The sequence below is a fragment of the Natrix helvetica genome (genome assembly GCF_964273705.1).
Source record: "Natrix helvetica genome assembly, chromosome: 2".
NCBI classification, from domain to species: Eukaryota; Metazoa; Chordata; class Lepidosauria; order Squamata; family Natricidae; genus Natrix; species Natrix helvetica.
Window position 1 is genome coordinate 137194969 of NC_138552.1, and position 24784 is coordinate 137219752.

At 36.7% G+C, this 24784-nt stretch overlaps 1 protein-coding gene across 3 annotated transcripts in view; it reads left to right on the forward strand.

The window, feature by feature from the left end:
• The window catches only part of RANBP17 (RAN binding protein 17), a 195032-nt gene that overhangs the window by 143631 nt on the left and 26617 nt on the right, over positions 1-24784 (forward strand). For all 3 annotated transcript variants that reach the window (XM_081944687.1, XM_081944686.1, XM_081944685.1), the window contains exons 23-25: positions 12153-12367; positions 14439-14577; positions 20210-20376. In XM_081944687.1, the coding sequence (XP_081800813.1) occupies positions 12153-12367; positions 14439-14577; positions 20210-20376 (521 nt within the window). The remainder of the gene's footprint in view (positions 1-12152; positions 12368-14438; positions 14578-20209; positions 20377-24784) is intronic.

The following is a 24784-nucleotide window of genomic DNA, read 5'->3' on the forward strand; positions in this document are numbered from 1 at the left end:
AAGCATAAAAGGCCATTAACTTGGTTTAAACAAGGTTCAAATCCCCCCCCCCTGACTAATTCAAAAAAGGTCAATTAGGATTACTATGGGAACCACTGTTCTAATCCCATAATGATCCTAATTGACTTTTTCTGAATTAGTCTAGTTTATTTGAATCCTTCTTAAAATCTAATCTAGTTTATTTGAATCCTTCTTAAAATACAGTATGTCGTGCACAGAACTGGACTCAGTATTCAAAGTGGGATCTAATCAGTACAGGATATACTGCAAGTGTAATCCCCAACGTTACTGTTGATGCAAGTTCATTGGCTAGTTTTTTTGCAGCCATATCACATTGCTGACTCATGCTCAGTTTGTAATCAACTGCTAAACGAGGATATTTTCCCAGATATTGTCACATCATATATTCTTCATTTCATATCTAAGCATTTAATTTTTGCTTTAAAGTGAAGAATTTTACATTTGTTTGATAAATTTCATTCTATTACTTTTAACTCATTTCTACAATCAATTAATTTTAGAGCATTAACAATCCTATACATTTAATAAACATTTCCTTCACTTTTTTATCCAAAGTCATTGCTGAGAACATTGAAAACTAAGGCTCAACAATAGAAATTCATGCCACTTTCAGTTTATTGAGAAACTATTAATGAACACTTTTTGAATATGTGTTTCAAGATGGCAACATATCTGTTAATAGCCATGCTATTAACTAACTTGCTAAGTAGCATGTACTAATTTATCAGCTGTTGTGCTATATCAAGGAATATTACATTTGCAGATTATAGGTGCCATAATCTATTAAAGAAGTAAACCAATTGAAAAATGAGATAACATTAATCTGGCAAAACGTGTTCTTGACTAATGCTGGTATTTGCAACAGTATTTCAAATTGCTTAGATCACTTTGTGATTCACTGTACTATCCAGATACTGATATCAGATTAATAGGCTTGTATCTGAATCCACCTTTCCCTTTTCTTTAACGACAGAGGCAGCATTTGTCCTTTGGTCATCTCACAATTCATTTAATATCCAGGAATTTCCAAAGAAAGAATATATGTTTTGGTTCAAACATCCGTCATTTTCCTTGATATCTTAGGATGCAATACATGTCATATTTCTTGGCAGTGTACTATCAGTGTCAAGGTTCAACTCTGTCCATTTATCCTTCTCTTCCCACTTATTAAGTGGAATTTATATTCTTGTAGAGAAGATTGATTCAAATTAGAAATCCAGCTTTTTTCTCTCTGTTCAGGTCTATATTGGTTTTTTTTATGTGCAATTGCTGTGTTTTGAGTGGTTCTGTTGTTTTGCTCTCCTGCCCCTGCTCCAAGTTGTTGCAATTGTGCTATTATATTGTCTTCTTTTTTAGGAATTGCCACTCATTTTGAACTTTTCTATCCATTAACAATCACTCATTATAGGATCCTACAGATTTCTCTGAATTTATTTCAGAACACCTTGGTAAAGTTCAAGACATGGCTCCACTACATTTAGCTTTTCTTCTGTAATAATAACTCCAGCATTTACATGCTAATTTTCCTTCCAAGTTCATGCTGTCTCCACTTCATTGTCTAAGCCAGCGATGGCGAACCTTTTTTGGCTCACGTGCCATAAGTGGGGGGAGCGCAGGGGGGTCATGTGCATGCGCGCACTACAGGTGCGACCCCCCCAATTTTTGCATGCTTTTTTCACCCTCCCAGGCTCCAGAGGCTTTATAGGAGCATGGGGAGGGCGAAAACAGCCTCTCCCACCCCCCCGGGAAGCCCTCCGGAGGCATCAGGGACCTTCAGGAGGCTTCCCTGAAGCCTCCGAAGCAGTCAAAACGACCCTCCGAGCAAACCGGAAGTCACTTCTGATTTGCTCGGAGGGTCGTTTTAAGCGCTCCGAAGGCTTCAGGGACCGTCAAGAGGCTTCCCTGAAGCCTTCAGAGCGCTCAAAACGACCTTCCAAGCAAACTGGAAGTGCATTCCCCAATTTCCGGTTTGCCCGTAGGGCTGGTTTTTTGCGCTCTGGAGGCTTCAGGGAAGCTCATGAAGCCTCCAGAAGGCCTCCGGGGGGGCAGAGGGGCTCTTTTCGCCCTCCCCATGCTCCTATAAAGCCTCTGGAGCCTGGGGAGGGCGAAAAATGGCTTTAAAAAAGGGTGAAGTCAGCTGGCCAGCACGCGCATGCGCGCTGGCCAGCTGACGGGACAGCGCCTCGCGTGCCCTGACAAATGGCTCTGCATGCCACCTGTGGCACGCGTGCCATAGGTTCGCCATCATTGGTCTAAGCCTTCTCTATTGGGTAGTATTGTCCCCTTACTTTTCACCCAAATTTTTATTAAGCAGTAAATACAAGTTCATTAATTTAGAAATCAGAGTAAATATGAATTATTTTCAAATATGGTGCAATTCTGCCTCTATTCCTATTACTTCAGTTGTCCCAAAGATGCATTTTCAGGAGGCCACTGGACTTTCGTTTTTTTTATTTGAAGATGTTTTGCTTCTCATCCAAGAAGCTTCTTCAGCTCTGACAGGATAGTGTGAAATAGAAGGATTTATATTTCTTGCAGACAGCTGGTAATCTGCATCTTTTAGTGTGTTGTTGAAGCACTTGGAACTTTCCAAGTTAAATCGGGATGAACGCAATTTGGGATGAACACCCTTTGAATGTGGGAGTAGGAATGGATTTCCAGAGAAAAAATTGCCGACTACAGAACCAGGAGCACTACTCAGGTGACCCTAAGGACACAGGTCCTTCAACGACCCTCTAAAAGGATGCAAATGACCAGCTGTCTGCAAAGAATATAAATCCTTCCATTCTCCACTATCCTGTCAGATCTGAAGAAGCTTCTTGGGTCGCGCATTGCATTATGGGTGTGGCACGCCTGCACTTGACCCCCCTGCGCTCCCCCCACTTATGGTACGTGAGCCAAAAAAGGTTCGCCATCGCTGGCTTAGACAATGAAGTGGAGACAGCATGAACTTGGAAGGAAAATTAGCATGTAAATGCTGGAATTATTATTACAGAAGAAAAGTCTTCAAAGAAAAAACAAGAAAGGCCAGTTGTTTCCTGAAAAAACACCTTTGGGACAACTATGACCTGGATGACTGAGAATCTTTACAGACTATTACTTCAGTTCCTTTTATTTAAAAAAATGTGTCCTTCAACTCCTATTTTAAAACCATCCCATTAGCTCTGCCATCCTACCGTGTTTCCCCGAAAATACGACAGGGTCTTATATTTTTTTGACCCACGAAATATGGGCTTATTAAAGGAGAGGGCTTATTGTTTTGGGGTTGCCGGGCACCTGCTCCTTTGCAACTGGGCTCCCGAAGAGCCGGGCACAGCTACAGGGTCAAATGGCTGTGTTGCGAGCATAGTCACCTCATGGCTGCTGTGTTGCTGCTGTGACAGCGCAACACAGCCATTCGACCCTGAGGCTGTGCCCAGCTCTTCGGGAGCCCGCTCACAAGAGAGCAGCTGCCCGGCAACCCCCCCCCTCTTCAGCTGGACACTGCACCGCTGACCGACCTAAAGATATCCTGAAAGCACCAAGCAACACGAGCGCCTTTGCCCACCACTTCGTTCCCGCGGCTTGGCACCTTCGGGATACCGCTAGGTCGGCGAGCTGTGCTCTGCCGGCCGGAGGGGGGGGGTTTGTCCAGGGGGCTTATTTTCACGGGGGGCTAATATTTTTGCCCAGCCAAAATATGTGGCAAGGCTTTAGTTTCAGGACAGGTCGTATTTTCAGGGAAACACGGTACCTGCTAAATCTTTTTGCCTTTTTGTACTATGGACTTAACATTGAATACTATTTACAATTATTCTGGTTATTTGAAGAGGAAAAAAAACCTCATCCTCCTTACATTTTCAGATGTACTGTATGTCTCACAATCTAAAATTGTGCTGTTTTTTTCTCTGAAACATTGATAGAAACCTTGTGACCTTTGAACTTATTGGTTAGATCCTAGAAGCCCTATTGAGACTGTTCCATTCTCATTCCCAGTGACAACTCCCTGATGCTTGGAATTTTAACTCCCATAACTCCCATTGCTTTGTTAGCCTGCATCTGAACAACCTGGAAGTAATTAGGCTTATCAGGTATATCTAAATGGAGCAAATACAACAGATATTGGCAAAACAGGGTAAAAAAGATTTGTTCTAGACCCTAATAAACTGCATTGCTCTAGGTTTTGTTTTTTAATTCATCCACCTCACAGTTTTGGAAGACTGACAGAAAAATAATATTTTCAATATGCTGTATTTTATTTATCTACATTCTGTCATGATATACTTTGATGTAAGTTTTTAATTTTGTTGCGGCATTTAGCTGTTCTAGCAGTTACTGTTCAGGGTCAGCCTCAAGGTTAGCCACTGTAGCACTGAACAATTTCCTGCTATCATAGACCAGGTAACATTTGGATGAGGATTACATTTTACCACTTTTCCAGTAGCCGGGGACATTATTTCTAATGAGCTTTAAATTGCTTCTAGAACATCTATTGTGTGACACGTAGTATTGCAATCCATTCTACTCTTCTAGCTTAATATGTATCTTTTTAAAGAAAAAAGTTATTTGTTGCTGTCTAATAAGTATTATTAATTTTTAATCAATTGTTCATTTTTAATAATGGAGCATACTTTATATCCATTGCTTGTTCTATTTAGAGCATTCATAGCAATGGAAGTGACATTTTGCAGATATATAGATGCTGGCAGATTTTACAGTAGTAAGCAATAGTGTTACATATTTTAAAAGCATACAGACACGTATTTCCCTCTGTTTTATAATGATAGTTCAATCATAACAATTTTATTTTAATAATATCTACTTCTTGCACTTAAATAATTTGTTATCTGTATTTATACAATTTATAGTAGCATAACTCTTTCTAAATTCTTTCTTTCTGCTAAATAATACTGTGCTGAATTCTGCTATATGTCCAAAAACATTAGCTGTTAAAAATACACTCCACTTCACAACAACCAATAACTGCAACAATTATGAGACAGCTACTGGAAAGTTCATCCCCAAGGTACTACAGCTGCTTGTGCCAACTGCAGCACTCAGTCAACTACATCATGTGAATGACAAAATCCAGTCAATTGAGGCAATTTCTAGTCTTTGCCCTCTATATCCTACTAGAAAAAGAACTGGAGAAATACAGTGGTTTAGAAAAGCAGCTGTCTCCATGACAAAACTGATTGCTAAGTCCATCCTACAGAATATATCTCCTAAACAGTGATTGGCTGAAAAACTCAAGTCATACCTGTCTCCTGGGTGAATAGTGTAGCGAGGCCAGTAATATAATGAAATCTGCCAATACTGTCCTGTTACAAAGATTTATGGGTCTCTGGGAAGTTCTGGATGGGGGATTCCGATGTGACAGCTCTTGATTCAGTTAGTGTGATTGTGTGGTGCCAGTGGTATGGCTGTTTAACTTCATTAGCAGCTGACTAGGTTAAGTGTTGTGTGTATAGATTAGAACACATGGAACGCAGTGGAACTTTAGTTTTATTTTTAATTTCTAGTAACAGTTGTTTTCCCTTACAACTGGTCCTCACATTTGTGACCATCGCAGCATTCCCACAATCATGGGATCAAAATTTGGACATGTGTTTATGACAGTTGTAGCATCCTATAGTCATGTAATCACCATTTGCAACCTTCCCAAATGGCTTCCAATAAGCAAAGTCAGTAGGGGAAGGCAGATTCAGTATATTCTCGTATATTTATCTGCCTCGTCCCAGGTCAAATAGTAACTCCCTCCAGGTCCCATCCATTTGAGATTGTTGTCTCAGAAGCAGGCTTTTTAGTAGCAGTGCCACATTTTAGAACTCCTAGACTCTAGAACACACTTATTTCCACTTAATACAGAATGGAAGAATGTGTTGATTAATGATATAGTTGTGAGCACTTTATTACAGTATTTAGCTGGTTTGACTATTTTGTTTTGATCAGTTATTCTATGTATTTTTGGACTATTTTAATGATGACATTATTAGCTACTTAGAGCCTTCTGGAATTGGCGGCATATAAATGAAACAAACAGTTGCAATCTATGTCTGAAGAAGAGTTGTTGACTTTATTTCAAAAGTAAGACCTCCTAGGGCTCCCAGCCAAAGATGTTCCCTTGGTTATTTGGTTGCAGATATTTAATTGCCCAACTAGTTAACCTCATCACCTTGCACTGTTAACTGAGTAATGAAACATCTGCATGCTAATAGCCATGCTTGGAGAGCACCAAGAAGTCCAATATTTAATCCTGAGCTATACAAGACTTGTGGTAGTGCAGTGGTTAGAATGCAGTACTGCAGGCTACATCTGCTGACTGCTGGCTGCCTGCAATTTGGCAGTTGAAATCTTACCAGGCTCAAGGCTGACTCAGCCTTCCATCCTTTCGAGGTAGGTAAAATGAGGACCCAGATTGTTGGGGGCAATATGCTGACTCTGTAAACCGCTTAGAGAGGACTGTAAAGCACTGTGAAGTGGTATATAAGTCTGAATGCTATTGCTATTGCTGTATTCTATTGCAGATAGCTCCAAGTTAATATTCTCAGGCTGGAATGGGATTATAATAGTTCCCCCATGTAAGAAGGGGGAAATGGAACACTCTGTTAACTATAGGCTGATTAGCTTGCTCTCAATCCTGGGAAAACTCCATGCTAGACATTTAAATGAAAAATTAAACTTGTACCTTGAAGAGTACTTTGTTTTAACAAATCCTCAAGCTGCTTTTAGAAAAGGCAGATCAACAATTTATCCATGTTACCTGACAAGACAATCATTTGTTTCCTTTATAGATTTTAAGGCCTTCTTTGATTCTGTTAATAAAACTAAATCTGGGTTAAATTAATGAATTTAGTTCCAGATATACTTCTCACATACTTAATACGGGTGTTATATTAAAATAGTCTAATCCTGTTAGGCATGAAAGCCAACTGGTGATTTCGGCCCAGTAATTCTCTCTCAGCCCATCTCACAGGACGATTGTGGGGTAAATGGGAGGCAGTATTAAGGTATATTTATCATCTTGAATTGATTAATAATAATGCCAGGTCATTTGAAAAGACCCAAAGGTGGACAAAAATGCCATGCACAGTCTAAACATCTGGCTGACTGTGCAACCAACAATAATAATTATAGATGTAATCCCAAAATACCTGGAGCCCCACTTGAACACTATCGGCGTTGACAACATCACCGTCAGTCATTTGCAAGAGGCAGCTTTATTTGAACACTTTACATCCTGTGATGATACCTTTAACACCATCAAATAACATGCACCTGTCCTGGGAAGGATTCTATAGGTAGATAGAAATGCCAAATCCAGCCTAAACATCTCATTGCAATCAACTATAATAACAGAAGAGAAAGAATGTAAGAATAGAATAAAATAGAAGACAGTGAATTGGAGAAGATCACAAAGTAGCAAGATCTCCAAATAGGAGTTCTAAGATTATGGCATAAACTAACTGTTCTGATCACAGTGATTTTGGTGTGGCACATTGAGTGCCATACCAAAAAATGTTGGATGGCACTTAGAAAATCTGCATATTGTCAAAATTTGCATCTCTCGATTAGAAAAGGCCACACTGCTTGGATCCACATATATGCAGCTAGTCCAGAACGCAGCTGCGCGGGCAGTCATGGGGAGTACCAGGTACTCCCACGTAACACCGCTCCTGCGCGAGCTGCACTGGCTACCTGTGGTCTTTCGGGTGCGTTTCAAGGTTCTGACCACCATCTTTAAAGCGCTCCATGGCATAGGGCCTAGCTACCTGCGGGATCGCATCCTCCCACAAACATCCCTGCGGCCAATTCGCTCTCACAGGGAGGGGCTTCTCCTGGTGCCGTCCACTAGGCAATGCCAACGGGCGACACCAAGGAGTAGGGCCTTCTCTGTGATGGGCCCAACCCTCTGGAATGACCTCCCCCCCGACATTAGAACCACTACTGACTTCCGCTCCTTCCGACAGAAATTGAAGACACACCTGTTCCGACTGGCTGGCCTGGCATAATTTTAACGTCTACCTCCTGGCATACATATTTCCTACTGGTTTTTTAGGGGGATTGCTCTTTTAAACTTAATTTTATAGGATATTGGGGTTTTAAATGCTGTACATTTTAAATTATTTACTTAGCAGTACAGTTCTGTATATCTTTTTATCCTCTTATTTATGTATTTATCCACTTAATATTTTAATTGTTTAAATTTTATAGTTACTTATGATGTATTTTGATATGGACTGTACACCGCCCCGAGTCCCTTTCGGGAGAGGGGGCGGTCTATAAGCGCTAAGAAATAATAAATAATAATAATATACTATGCCGGTATATTATAACATCTGAGGTTCTTGGGAACTTGATGCCAACACCAATTTAAAGAACTGGCTGTGATTTCATATTTTTTATATATAATAATAAAATTAAACAACATCATCTACACATTACTCCTTGGATATGTGGATAAAAATGCCAAATCCAGTCTAAATATCTGACTGATCAACCATCATAATAATAAGGGATGTTAGGTAAAACAGAAAAAGTGTACTTATAAGAGGATGCGGTGGCTCAGTGGCCAAGACACTGAGCTTGTCGATCAGAAAAATCGGCAGTTCGGTGGTTCCAATCCCTAGCGCCGCATAACGGAGTGAGCTCCCATTACTTGTCCTTGCTTCTGCCAACCTAGCAGTTTGAAAGCATATAAAAATGCAAGTAGAAAACTAGGAACCAACTTTGGTGGGAAGGTAACAGCTTTCCGTGCGCCTTCGACATTTAGTCATGCCAGCCACATGACCACAGAGACATCCCCCTAGAGTTGGAAATGACCAGCACATATGTGCGTGGGGAACCTTTACCTTTATAAGCAACAAAATAAGGGTGTGAAACAAGGTTGTATTCTGTTCCTAACACTATTGAATATGTAAGTCAATGATTTGGATATTTTATTGTATATATTGATGGCCACTGTCCATTATTAAACAAATATTAATTATCTTTGCATTTTATTTAACCATACTCTGTCCTGGCAACATCATTGTAAGGCAGTAATTTTGAAAAGCTACTATGAAGGTCTTGTATTATCCCTTTAGCAATACAGATTTTTAATGCAAAAATTGCATTTCAATAACCCAAATAAAATTGTTAAATGTTCTAAGTTGTGTTCCACATTCTCTAGTTCTCCTGGAAATCGGGCAGTTCTCTTTGAAAGCAAAAAGAATGATTAGGTTTTGGGTTGAAGCCAGTGGTGGGTTCTGGATCCCGTTGCAACTGGTAGGGTTGCAACGGGGCCCGGCGTCCTCTACATGAATGTGTACTGTGCGTGTGCGCACACACACAGCACGCATATGCGTCTTACCGTCCAGCGATACCTCCACGAACCTCCGCAACGCTCCAGCTGCTCAGCGGAGCGTCATGCAGGCGCTGTACGCACTGTGTGCGGAAGCGCCGAAGAGTTTAAAGACAGGTAAGGAGCGTGAGCAGGCGGGTGGGCCCTCCGGAGCACCGTACTGGAACGGTATCCAGTGCTCCAGGCAGACTCCGGTACGCCCGTACCGGGGCATACCACCTACAACCCACCACTGGTTCAAGCATACATTTTCAAAAACAAGGAAGGACTGCTGCAAGAAATCCCAGTTGATTCCTATGTAGGCATGTCGTTTAAATAGGTGACCCAAAAGTTTGATGACATTGGTATGTATCTTGATTATTTGATTTCCAAGGATATGAGTTCATCATTTCATAGGATGAAACATAGATTATAGCATAATTCAGGACAGGAATTATTGGCATAGCTCGTGATTTATGCAGTGAATTACAAATATACATTATACATTGTAATAATTTTAAGTTTAAGTAATAATAGTCTTTTCAAAAAGCAGATTAAATGTGTTACCATCCAATATGCTAAATGCTAGGTTTCAAACGATCCCTAGCTCTCAAAAATGTTGTCACTGTCATAGTATTGACCTTGATGCAGTTAATCGTATTTTATTGCATTGTGAATTTTCAGTAGGATATTATCTAGCTTATTTTAAAATCAGTGTCAGGGAGACATATTTTTAGATATGTTAAAATTTTACTTGCCCATAAAAATCTTAATATTATAAAGGTGATAGCCAATTTTTTTACTATGGTTATAAAAGCAAGGTCTTTAGTAGCACAACAGTAAAATTTAATTTTAAATTTATCAATTTATTTCATTTGTTAAACTATTTTGTCATAACACTAAATTTTCTATTACCTCTGTACTTTGCTATTTGGATCTTTTGGTCAGGTGTGGGTGGGTGGGTGGGTGGGTGGGTGGGTGTGTAACTTAGAAACTTCATCTGGAAATTAACTGGCAACCAATGCACGTCCTGCAATATAGATATGAATACGGCAACTTTCTCAAGTTTCTGATAGTTTCTAAATAGTCTTCAAGGCAATCGCATAATTCAGTTACTAGCGGATCAATCATCATTAAGTTTAAACATATTTGGGATAAACACATGCCCACCATTTGACAAAAAATAAAAATAATAACAAAACATAATAATTAAAAATAGTATTAATTATTAGTATTTAAATTAATTAACTTAAAAGAAATAAAAAATAAATAGCAGACTTAATGGACCACTAGATCTTTTCTGCTGTCTGTTTTCAATGTTTCTATAGAGAGTATATTGCAGAAGTCTATCCTTGGTTGATAAGTGCCTGATTTGGTGTAGCCATATTCCCCCTGCTCCCCCTCAAGGAATAGTACCAGAGCTGACAGAATCATCTCAACTAATGTCATGTTAAGGAGGGATGGGCACTGCCAGTTTTAGTCTATTCCAGTGGTTCTCAACCTGTGGGTCGGGACCCCTTTGGGGGTCGAATGACCCTTTCACAGGAGTCGCCTAAGACCATTGGAAAACACATATTTTTGATGGTCTTAGGAACCGAGACACCAATTTGATGGTTGGGGGTCACAACAACATGAGGAACTGTATTAAAGGGTTGTGACATTGGGAAGGTTGAGAACCACTGGTCTATTCCATCCATCTAGCACCTGTAAAAATCCAAACAAGACTTATATCAAATTCTGAAGTAGAAAATAATCTAAAATAATTTATCTCATAATCTATGAGATATATGTTGTCTCAGGGTAGTTCATTTTCAATAGTTGGCTTAGCTAGGGTAAGAGTGTTTCAAGTGATTTTCTTGGATTGATAAAACAGGATCTGGGGCACACTCAGTACATTTTAGTGTAAGAGCCAATACCTCTATGTGGGCATGTAAAAATGTAATATTGGATATCCATATATCTTTAGCACTATATTATCATTATATTGCCGAAAGGACCAATGTAAGGATTGGCAGACTTACATTTACAGTGTAAACAAGTAAAATGTCTACATAGATGAATTAGTGATGTTTGGATAATAATATTCTCTTTCAGATGTTCTATTGGTAAGTAAACAAATAGGTTACACATATATAAACAAATAGGTAACCCAATCTCCCTTTGATTTCAGGTCAAACACTTTTCCAATTACTATTTAGCCAAGTCTAGATTTGGCCTTAAGATGAAAGAGAGTTTATTTTTTCATTCTTAAAATACTGTTTAAATTTGGCAGATTTTTACTACTGGTATTGAAAAGCTTTGTCGTCCCGTCCCCCCCAATAAATCTCTTCCTTTAACTTATGCAATTCAGTGACAACTACTTAATAGCAGGGGAATATCAACTAGTCTAAGTCATGGAATAACATCTGCCCTTAATTTGTCTTAGATGTAAGTCAGATCACATAACCTGTCCATTGATAATCACCTAGCTCAGACATGTCCAAAGTCCGGCCCAGGGGCCAATTGCAGCCCATTTTCAAATTTCGAGCGACCCGCAACTTCTTCTCCCCACCGGCTCAGCCTGTCACTCATCCCCGTCATCCAACGTTTTTTCCTTCACCGCACATTAATGTTAATGGTTCAAAGAATGCCAGGCTGCATGGTCAGCCCCACACATTTTCACCTCACCAAATCCCACCCTCCTTGCAAAAAGTTTGGACACCCCAGATCTAGCACAAATATTCCAGTAATGATAAAAAGTAACAGTTAAGTGAAAGTCTTAAGTAACCCAGACTCCAGGTTTTTCAGTTACTTATGTCAGTTTCTCTTTGTTTTTCCTTCTTGCAAACAGGTAATCAGATCCTATCTCTTGGGACTTTGTCAAAGGATCAAATTTATCCATTGAAACTCAAGGGTATTTCCATCTGTTACTCCGCACTCAAATCTGCCTTATGTGGAAATTATGTCAGCTTTGGCGTCTTCAAGTTGTATGGGGACAACCACTTTGACAATGTACTTCAGGCCTTTGTCAAAATGCTGCTTTCAGTATCCCACAGTGACTTGCTAGTAAGAAATTATTCATCCTGGGAGTCTTTATGCAAATTATGTATTACTACCACAGGCTTAAAATGAAGATAGAATGGAATCTAGAACAACTTAAATGCCTTTTATTTTTATTTCAACTGCATGCATGCGTTAGTAATTCTTACACATGCAATATTATGTGTAGTTTCATTAACTAGTTATGAATATTTATTTTAAAATATTTATAATATGTCATCAAGATAATCACAGATCATCTACTAAGTGGATAATAATTCACAAATCTGTAGTAGGATTGTTTTTGACATTGTCAGTTAAACTTGCTGATATGTTGTCAATCAGTATTCCTCTGACATTAACTCCCAAGGATTGATTTCAATGAAAATGACAGTCTTACAAGCTAGTATCTGACAAATGAGGGGGAACTCTCTGAAGACCAAAACCTTACCACTGGGTCACATAAGCTGTACATCTTGTGTAGCACTGATTTTCACCCAGTCTAATAGGAATTACTTTGGTTTTTGCAATTCTCTCTACAGTATTTTACTCGAGCAATTTTTTAGGAAAATTAAATATATAAAACCCTAATTTTAATTATCTAACACACACACACACACACACACACACACTGTGTATGTGTGTGTATATATATATATATAAGTAATGTAGATTTCATTAGTAATCAAGGTTTCCCAAGATAAAAACTAAAACAGCATTGCATGCCATGTTTATTTGATTCTATGTCCCAAAAGCTGTTCCCAAACAGATGAGAAACAATGTCAGTATTATTAAAGGAGATATACAAACATTAGAAATGGGGCATCCAATCAAAATAAAAGGGTGTCGTTACTTTTTGTAAAAAAAACCTTTTTCTCCTCCCCTTCATCTGAGTTGGATTACTTGTTTAAGACTATTTGCATCATTGTGTCCACTTTAATTCTCCTGTTAGGGAGTCTTATCTTACTCTCTTCAGTTGAAAGAAAAACAAAGCATAACAATGATAAAATTTCACAATTGGCAGTGTGACTGTGAGAGAAGTATTTAGAACTATGGGGATTTTTACATACAGATATCAAAATAGCTTGGCAAAATGCAGCAGTCACAAAGAATATATTTGGGAAAGGACATGCAAAATAGGCAGCACAACGCAATCAAATAAGCATGAGTAAGCGGTTGTGAAACTTTTATTCAATGTTAATTTAATTTCCATTTTCATAATGTTGAGGGCTCCAGTTCAGTTATTGCAAAATATTTGACCTGATCAATTTTTATCTCTCTTAAGCAAAAGTAATATTTTCAGAATTGCAAGGCTTAGAATTTTTTTAAAGTTTAGTTTTCCTTGGATTTTACTATTATAATCAAAATTCTAAAGATAGAAAGTTTTTACTGAAAACTGGAAGTTTTCAGTAGCAGTCAAAAATATGTATATTCCCACAGAACATAAGCTGATTTTAATAGTTAAATATTTCAAAATTATTTCCATCAATATGTACATTTTCAGATAAAATGCTCAGAGAGTTGCTAAAAGGAAGGCCTGGAATGGACACAGTGATGCACAGAGCTCTCAGTAGTAAAGAGAACTGTAACTGTTACACCTGGCATAGTTATACATTCACTTCAGATTTACTAGGTTGATACAGTAAAGGGAACATCTTTCTGCCCCCACTTGAATTCCAATTTAGAAACCCTGCATGGTTTTCCTTTCTCCTTCATATAATAATGCACCTACAGAGATCCATAGCTATACACCTGTACATATAATTACACACATTTGGACATTCTGGGCTAGTAAATACACAAGTATGTGTATTTTGTAATTCTACTAGCAGTCTGTGGTTAGATTCCCAGTGGGCATTTCAGCCCCTTTACTGTATTGTGTCTCTTCACTGTATTGTGTAGCTCGCAGAAAAAATGGCTGAATACTGTCAGGATAGTGTTTGGTCTGTTCTGCCTAGAATATAATATATTTCTTTTAATATGAAAATACAGTAGATAATATTGAATATGGTAAAACTCTGCTTCATTACAATAATTTTTTTAATGAGTCATGTGATTTCTTATTGCATCATATTCTCTCTTTCTCTTCTATCCCAAGCAATATAGAAAATTGAGTCAATCTTACTACCCACTTTTGGAGAGTCTAGCTCAGGATCATATGAGTTTCATCACCAGCTTAGAGCCGCATGTATTAATGTATATATTTACATCGATATCCGAAGGACTAACTGCACTTGGTAAGTACACAAAAAAAATAAACTAAGGAAGAATGTAAAATTATTCTAAAGCAGACAAAAGTAATGTGACCACAAATCATTACCGTAGGTGTTTAATTTAATTACCATAACAAGGCAACACATAATTGTTTATTCATGAGTCTTTTAAGACTAAATGGTCCTGTGTTCAGAAGGATATTTTTACAGACTAGTAAAGTAGACATGGGCAGCATGATCTTCAGCTAAAGAAAATAATCTAAAAATTTATTGTCCAATAATATTCTTTATTCTTTTCAGTGTATTCAAATGAAAGCACTCTCTTTTCAATGGAAGCTAAACAAAGGGTATATTAATTTGAAAACTTAGTTTAAAATGTGTTTTATGATTCATGTAGAATTTTACCCTTTCCTAATGTTGTATTTCCAAATATTTGAAAAACATAAACCACAACATGAATCATAAAACATTTTTACATTCCAATTACTTAGAACATAATGCTCTATAAGTCTTAACATAATAAAACTACACAACATTCTGCAGTCTTTGTCAATGAGAAGCATATACTCCAGAACACCAGTAATATAGTATGGACTAAAATGCTTTGTTCTTATTATTACTGAAGAAAACTGATCAGATGATTCATAGTAATGTGCAAATGTAGAACAGTTTACTTAAGTTTTCAATGAAATTATGGAAAATAAATCTACCAAAGATTTCACTATTTTTTTAATGTGAAAACCGCTTGCTATAAGCCTTGAAATAAAATAATACGTTCATAAAAGATTAAAATCCTTAAGGGAAAAAAATTCTATATTACCCTCAGTGCTGATTTTAAAAAACCAATATGCATTTTATATATATATAATGGAGGTAGGTATGCATGCATGCATGCATGCATGCATACCGGTACATGCATACACATATACAAACGCACACACACCAATCAGTTTATGAAGGACATCAGTCAATATAATTTTGCAGTCCTTCCAAGTGATGGAGCTTGCCTTCAAAAATCAGTTCCATCACTTTTCTCAGTGACATATTCTTACTCTTATCTACTTCTTTTGTCAGAAAGACCTCTCCCATTGTTTGTCTCCTAAATCCTTAGATTAAGCCTGTCACCATTGCTACAATTTTTCAACATGGAAACAATCCACAAGGTAGCAGTTTCAGATTCTCCATTAAATTAATATGTAAACTGGGATTAAATTATGGGCTTTCTGATCCAAGTGCAATTCCCTATAAAATAGATCCATATTTTATGTAAACATAAAATAACAGTTCCTGTTGTGGTGGTATTGGATATTTGAAAGACAGTTAAGTGAGGAAACCCAGTATCGGTCTTTTTTTTTAAATTAACAAACCTGTAAATACTATTTTTAAAACTTCAAATCATAAAGTAATAAAAGTACACAAAAAGTAGCTAATACTTTGTGAGTATTAAATACATAATGGCCTTGTGGTTGTGCAAATGTTCCTCAAGTCATAAAGTAATTGAAATACACAAATAGTAGCTAATTGTAAGTTAAATACATAATGGTCTTCTGGATGTGCAAATGTTAAATGGTAATATAAGAAACAGACATCCTAAGTTTATTTAAAAAGAAGAGATGAAGACAACTGTTAGTCAGCATTTGTCATTTATTAAAGTAATTTTTCTGATATTTCATTTATGACACCTACTTACTAATCGCCATGTAAAGTTTTTGTAGATTATATACTGCAATTCATAATAAAAATGAAAGCTTAATATTTTCTGCACCAAGCTATTATTATTAAATGTTAAAAAGATTGGCTTGTTTACTTTCAAAGTTGAATATTTTGAGAAGAGATCATTTGGGTTTGGTAAAAAGAAACAGGTCAGAGAGCATTTCACTTAAATTATTTCCCTTCATCATAAACAAAACAAAGCTTTTAAACTCTGTCATGCACAATAGTGTTGACATTTGCCAAATAATTCTTCCAGCTACATACATTCATAAAATGCTCAAGTAAAGTTTTTAGACAGTAATGCTCAAGTAAAGTTTTTAGACAGCAACGCCTTGGTTCTCATGAAAAGAGAAAGTTAAAATATAAATTTCAGGTTGATATTTAGGCATTATTCCACCTCTTCCTTGCTTGTTTCTCCAACAGCAATAGTTGTCATTTTTCTTCTTCTTCTGTTTTCCTCCCTTAATCTGCTTGTTTACCTAACCTGAGTAAAATGCAATAAGGATTCTATTCAGCTTCAGTAAATGCCTCCATGTCCATTAAAATCAGAATAGAGGTCTTGCATAACATCTTCCCCTGTTACATTCATACAGTGAGAAGAAAAATGAATGTCACAAGTATTTTTGATATAAAGTTATGGGAAAATATAAGTAGCTCTTAATACTTAAATACTTAATACTTAAATTGCATCCTCATGAACAGATAAACCTCTCCACTGTGCTGCTAAGATCACTTAAAGAAGAAAATAAATACCTACTTGTATGGTATCAGCATGTTTAGAGCGTTTTTAAATGGACGTTAGTGATTTACTTTGTTTTACTCAATTTTCAAACAAATAGTCAAAGTACTGATTTAAAAGTACTACAAAACATGCTTATGAAATATGCATTTCTAGATATCTTTCCAAGTGTTCGTTGCTTTCCTGTGCGGCCAAAGAGAAAGAAACTTGTAAGGAAAACATAATGGATCACATGTGTCTTAATGTGCACATAAACAGACAGTCACTGAGAGTGAGTGGGCAGCCATACATCATATTCTTAAATAAATAAATAATTCTAATTTATTTAACATAATTTAGAGAAGAGTCTGACATAAACAAGAGAGGTGAAAACCTGGTAGTTTTCACACAAACTAATCTGGACTATATGTTTTCCTACTTGCACTAGGGATCAGAGCTCCACCAATTCATCCTCTATGTATCTGTATGAAGGTTTCAGTACAATACCTTCAATTATGTAATGCAATAGATCTGCGGAATATGTTGGAAAAGAATCAGTGATACCTCTGATTAAAAACATTTGATCTTGAATGACTCTGAAAACTACCATCCCCCTTTTTTGGGGGAATCAGATTAGATTGGATAAGGCTATTTGATTCTTTCCTGCCGCCTTCCCCCCCCCCCCCCCCCCCCGGCACGCCTGCTTGAATAATGATTCAACTTTTGCGCAAAGCAAAGTCAAGCTCTTCTATGTAAATGAATTCTAATAAATAAAAAAATGGACAATTAAAATTGATCACATTATTGAGTACTTAAAACATTTAACTCTTGGGCAAAATGCACAATTGAGCATTTATAAATATTAAATCATGCTCTTTAGAGAGAGAATTGCTGTTGGAAATCTTTACTTGGACTTCCTTTCTTTCAACATCCAGAGCAACTATCGCCTGAGTATTTATTTCCTCACAAAGCATACATGTATTGCAGATAGGGACACAAGTGGTTACCGAGACCAACCATGCATTCTTTTTCTCACATTTTGCTAATACAACATTACATTATCTTTTTGATATGCTGTGGAACAAACATTCCAAGGCCTAGTGCCTGGATTCCCAGAATAAACATAGAATTAAAACGCAGCTTTTTGACACCAGATGTTTAGCATTATTTTACATTTTGCTTTTTGCAATATTCTGAATTCATGCTCGTATCTCTACATTTAAAACAGCCACATGCATGCAAATATTAAGAAAGAGAAATGTTATGAATTTGCCCTTGTTAGCTTTGTGTAATAATTGAATAATTGAATTGGACAATCACATACGTTGTTCCAAGCAGCATGGTGTAGAAAAGACATGTTATTGTGGTCTATTTTGAAAATGATCAGAGTGGATGTATTTTACAGATGAAGAAACCAGAGACAAATATTTGCTACAGTTTGCATCTAGTGGGAATGGGGATTGTCAGAAATTCAGAGGAATGTTTCATATGTGGTAAAATGAAGAGAGTCTTGAGACTAATTGTGGTTAAAATTGTCTGCAAAATATTTCTTAACATCTCAGGAGAACTTAGCTTAGGAAAAAAAAAAAGCAGTGATGTTGAAAGAGAAGGAAACTTCAAAACAACATTTAGAAACCAGAACTGGCACAGATCAACATTCTGTGCCTAGAGGGAAGTTTTCAAATACTCACTGCAATATTGGCAAGCTTCCACTTATCGCAGTTTAGGGGGATACACTTAATTGAGTCTATCATATATCTTGCAATTCTCCTTCAAATAAGCAGTATTTTTAACAGTAATGCTTGTGCACATGTATATATCGTTCACAAACAAGGAATCCAAAATCAGTAATATAATATCTGAAAATAATCTATACTTGCATTAATCGGGGCTGTGGTTTCGTCCTCGTCTGGAAGCTGAAGAAACCCCTAAACGTTGATAATTACACTTTTTATTTCAATTGCACCATCAGTATTCTTTCCAGGTTTTTTTCCTTTCACAAATAGGTGCTAACTATACCCACTAGTATAAAGGAATGACTGCTCCTAAAACTAATAATAGAAACAATACTTTAGAAATCTGTGATGTATTTAAAGAAGTTTGTATATTCCATGACTGACAAAATTGCTGAGTCTGTAAGCAGTGAATAGCTAGAAGATTGCAAAGTTGTTGCAGGCAATCACTTGCTAATAAGTGAAAAGAAATACTCACTGTTTGAATACCGTGTATTGAAATGTGATACAACAGGTTTGTGGTCCACACATGTTTTGTATCAAAACTGTTGGCTGAGATGAGTATAAATATAAACAATATTCCCTTTAAAAATTATCAAACATATTGAGTAATATGTGGATTCTGATATTGAATTGTAAAACCCATCCACAGTTATTTTGCTGTTTATGGTATTGCACAGAATAGTTGCCTATTACCTTGCAAACAGTACATTATAAAACAAGAATTTATTGTTATAATCATAGTAAGTAAAGGTGGTCCTTTGCTGTTTTATTTCTCACAAGTTTTTTTTAAAATATGTTTTATTTGTATTTTCATAACAACCAAATGATAAAAATTAAACTATAAAAGTTGCATATTTCATGGGGGATGGTTGGTTTTTGGTTGTTTTGCTTTTGGTTTCTTAGGAAGGCTGGTTATTCATTTTGTTTCCCAACATTTATGTCATATGGATATTTAGTTTTCTATATAAATGCAATTTATATTGTGATTTCTTTCCAGATTGTATTGATGTTTTGCCTTTTAGTATTTATGATGGTAGACAAATTGGGGTATTGAAAAGTATCTGTGAATGCCACAGGTACTTTATGTATGTAGTTTTATTCTGACCATGTCAGTGTTTTTTCAGATTAAAACTGCTAAAACAATACATTTTTTTCTTATTCCCCCAAGTACAAACTCTTCAGAATTCATAATTTCATAGCAATAAGGAAACAGCTGGATTCTTTGAATTTGTAACAGCCAGCAGGAGTGCGTAAAACCAGGCAGAACACCAGCCAGTAGGGTGTAAAAGCTCTCTCTGTGCTGCAGTAGAGTGAAAGATAAGGGATTGTCATAGTGAAATCTACTTGGAATATGTTATAACAACAGAGTAAGAGCAATGGTCCCATCTACCCTTACTATACTTCTGCAATCCCATTTCAGTGTAGGTTGTTGATAGTGAAATTATTTCAGAAATTGCAATATTGTGTTTCTTTTTCTTTTAATGTTTAGATACGATTGTCTCCTCTAGCTGTTGTGCAAGTTTGGACTACATTGTTACCTATCTCTTCAAGCACATAGCAAAAGAAGGAAAGAAGCCCCTGAGAACCAGGGAGATTTCCCAAGAAGGGCAAAGATTACTGCATTTCATGCAGCAAAACTCTGAGGTGTTGCAGCAGGTAAACTCAGAATCACTGTTTTGCTTTTGTCTTTCTGAACTTTTTTTAAAAATATTTTTTTTTACATTTAATAATGCAGTTCCCTGGGTTTTACCACTGCAGATACTAGTGACCCCATTTCAGTCATCCCCACAAGCTTCTGCATTATCTCCCAAAGCATCTCAGTTGTGTGAGTTCAATGACCCAGGAATACGTCAATGAACTGATCTGGTTATAGAATTTTAGAAGCATTTTCATACAATGGAATATAACTATCTTTTGGTGGAGTAGTCAGTGAAAATATCAACAGTGAGTACTGTGGTGGTGAAAAAAGCATTATAAGGGGCTGAAAATGTTAAAAGAAATCTTTTTTGAGGCCTTTCTAATCAGATAGATAGCTGCATTTTGAATACTGTATAGACTTATAAAAGCTTTTTGTATCTTCCCTATAAGGGCAGTTTAGGCATTATGCATGCACTACTTTGAATCCAGTTTTGAAAAACTGCTTTGGAGCACACCAATGCATGAATAAAGTACTTGTTAGTGACTCTTTAAAGCAGATATTTTTGTTTCCAGGATTGTGAGGGTAAAGCACAATCTTCCCCTGGAAGCAGAAGCAGCTGCTTCGATGAGTTGCCAAGTGCTTTATTATTGCTCTTTCATGCACTGAAGCCGTATTTTGGAGTCAGATCTGAAGCGTTGCACAGTTTACTGGGCATATAGTTGTCAGCTTTTAAAAAAGTCAACTTGTAGCAACAAAAACTGGCATTGTTAGATGTCTTCCAACAAAGACTGGATTGACATTTAGTAGGGATTCTTTAATTTAGATTTCTGCTTTGAGCAACGGGTTGGATTGAGTAGCCTAGTGGTGCATTTAACTTAATGATTCCCTGACATTAAAGTATTTTCATATTATCTTGTTTTCAAAATAGTTTTTTGCTACAATAATGAAAATATCATGAGAAAATAAAACATCAATTGGAATTGCACTTTTCTAATACTAATAGGAGATAGAATGTACCTTGATAAAAGATTTAACGTGCTTCCAAATAACAGATGGGTAAGCATTTTAAGTAGATCCCTGTTAGCAAGGATCTCCCTAAAATAACTGTTTAAATTTATGGATGTAATCAAATCACAGTAACATTATTTGTAGAGTTCTCATGATCTTTAGTAACCTGAAGATTGTGCTGATTATGAGGTACCAGCAATATGGTTGCCATTTAAGTGTACAAGATTTATCCTTCTTATTTATTGCTGCGATTACTTTGGGTGATCTTTGCCTCCAAATAAAACCAAATTGAGAAGTAATACATAGCATAATATTTAAGTATGTAGAGGACCTTTATTACTATCCTCGGTGATTCATCGCCATCACTGTTTTATATTGCAACTTCCTGGAGTAATCATTCTATTCAAGTAGAATAAAAGTTGATGAGAACCTAGAAATGTATTTCACATTTGCCTGTTGCCGAGCGTTACAGCCTCACTCTAAAGTTCAGCTGTGTAATCAGGAAAATCAGGTACGTTGGCCTCAAACCCAGATTTTCCTACATTTGCTGTTCTTACGACCTTAATGTTCTATTTTGTGTCAATGATACTTTGCAATCCTAAAATTTATAGCATATGAATAAGGTATGATATGTCTTTATTAGCTTCGCAATCTGTGGAATACATTATATTTAGTTTGAATGTAGGCTTTCAGGTACTCTTTTAAATATTTATGACCAGTCTCCAGTAGTCAGCATAAATATGATTTGCATTAGCACAAGTCACACTGCATTGAGTGCTTCTGATGTCAACCATTCAGTGTACTAATACCTGACATCATCTCCCGAGGTCATTGCCAATTTTGACCTCTCTCCTTCTGTACAGTTTCTCTACTCTCAGAAGCTCTTTTGAATTGATTTGAAATTTTGACTCTTCCCTTTATGAGGCAGTAAAATTGATAATTATTCAGATGGGAACTGAGTGCTGAGTGAAAAATCAATTCTACCCGCTCTCTGCTGCGTATAAAATTACTTCTGACTCTGCTGGTCTGAACAAATGGGCAAGGTAAAAGCAGCAGGCAGGAGTAGTAGAAAGACTTAGCTGGATAAAGCTAATAGCCTAAAGGGATAGCTCTTTGAGATGAGGGAGTGAGCCAGTTGGGGGTGGTTATCAACAATGATGGGACTCATTGATTATATGTTTACATCAGATTTCCATTGGGTTATAAATCAGCCCCTGAATAGAAATAGAACCCTAGGCTTTGCATCTTACCAAAGGGACAGTGAATTAGATTATTCTCATTTTCACACTCAGATGAAAAGTGATCCATTGATTATTCATCGGCAGGCCATTAAACCATAGCTTTAGAGCTGATTTGACTATCATGCAGCCAAATGAACAAGACCGTTGCTTCACAACGAGAGGTTTCAGTTTTCTAGACAGCTGTGTCTTGTAAGTAATGCCTAACCCTATTAAAACAAAAGGGTTATTACAAATTGCTTAACAGTGCTAGAAAACTAGGCCCTAATGACTAATTGTACTGTGAGCTTAAAGAGACTTGTCAGTTCTTTAAAGTGATGCAATGAAGCTAAATATTCCCCCCAATTTGTCTGCTTTGATGGAAACACTGTTACATCATGATTCTTTTTAAAGCAGGAAAGGTGTGTCCCTAAATATTTGCACATCGTAAGTGTTGAATTAATTTGAGGAAAAGTATATAGGTTGTCTTCAACTTATGACCACAATTGAACCCAAAATTTATGTTGCTAAGTAAGAAATTTGTTAAGTGAGTTTTGCCCCCTTTTATGACTTTTCTTGCCACATTTGTTAAGTGAATCACTGCAGCTGTTAAATTAGTAACATGGTTGTTAAGTGAATCTGGCTCCCCCATTGACTTTGATTGTCAGAAGGTTGCAAAAGGGGATCACATGACCATGGGACACCACAACTGTCATAAATGTGAGTTAGTTGTCAAGCATCCAAATGTAAGTCACGTGACCATGAAAAGTAAGTTTGAAAAATGGTCATGTCACTTTTCTCAGTCGTTGTAACTTCGAACAGTCACTAAGTGAACTGTTGTAAGTCGAGGACTACCTGTAGTTGAGCATATGAAAATGCATTTCAATATATTGCTGCATGACAATATTGTTGGACTATCTGTTTAAAAGTATTGCAGAAATTCAAGTTGCAAATCAAAAATGTCATTTGTAACTCAGGTAGAATGAAAATTAATGTATTTGAATTAAACAACTCTGCCCCGTCTTTCCATACTCACTGTTACATCAGGTATACCACCACCTTTTCTACTGACTTTTTTTTACCTTCAGTACCCGGTACCTCATCCAGCTATTCCTGATTGATTAATAGCAACATAGGAGTAGCATTTCAGTGGGAAAGTACTCTTAAACTATAGGGCTTAAAAGCCATTGCAAATAACTGCATGGTCTTGCACTATTCTGTTTTGTTATCCTTTGGGCTGCTGGATTATTGTGTGAATAGCATGAGATCAATAGCTACGTGTAGTTTGAAATGGGCTACAGTTGATTCTATAGAGAGATTATCGTAGTATAAGGTAAAGGTCATGTTTTTTTTTAATATAAAGTTTTTTTATTTTTTCATTTTCATAACATATAACCACATGTATACTATTACATAGCCAACATTGTATTGTATTATTAAATGTTTACATCAATTCGTCTTGCCATCAACTCCCAAAAACAATTATTGGCTCTTCTGCTCTCCATACACCATATTTGTACTTTATCCATCACTTTCTTCTCTCTCTCTCTCCTCTGCCTCCCTACCTCCTTTCTTCCTTCTGTTGCCCTTCTCTTCTCTACTTCCCCTTCCTCTCTCCTTCTCCTCTCTCCTCTTTCCACTCCTTTTTTCTCTCCTCCTCTTCCCCCCTGCCTTCTCTCCTATCCCTCTCTTCTTCCCTTACCTCTCCCCTCTACTTCACACTATTCATCTCATTTACTTGGTGTATTTCAGCTTCTGAGTGAGCTCCATTTTATGTTGATGGTATTTATAATTCCTTTTCAATATACATATTTAATTTTATATCTTCCTTTTTTTTAAAGAGAGAAAAAAGTATACATATGTAGTCATTGTGTTTTTAACCCCCCCCCTCCCAGCCTCATGTTGACCTGGTTACAATTCCCAGCTATTTTCATCACTATATTTATATAATTATGCATCCTTACACGAACCCCACCTGTGATTCTGTCTTTAAATCTCAATAGTTTCCCATTGTAGTATATTTCATGTTCCCTCTCCATTTCTCCATATCTTGGTTTAGGTTACCCTTAATTGTCTATAAATGGCAATCCTTACTGTTTAATGTTCATTACAATTCCCTTAATCTACTATATAGAATAACAAGTGGTACACATCTAACTTTGTTCATCATCTTAGAAATTCTATATATGTCTATGTTTCG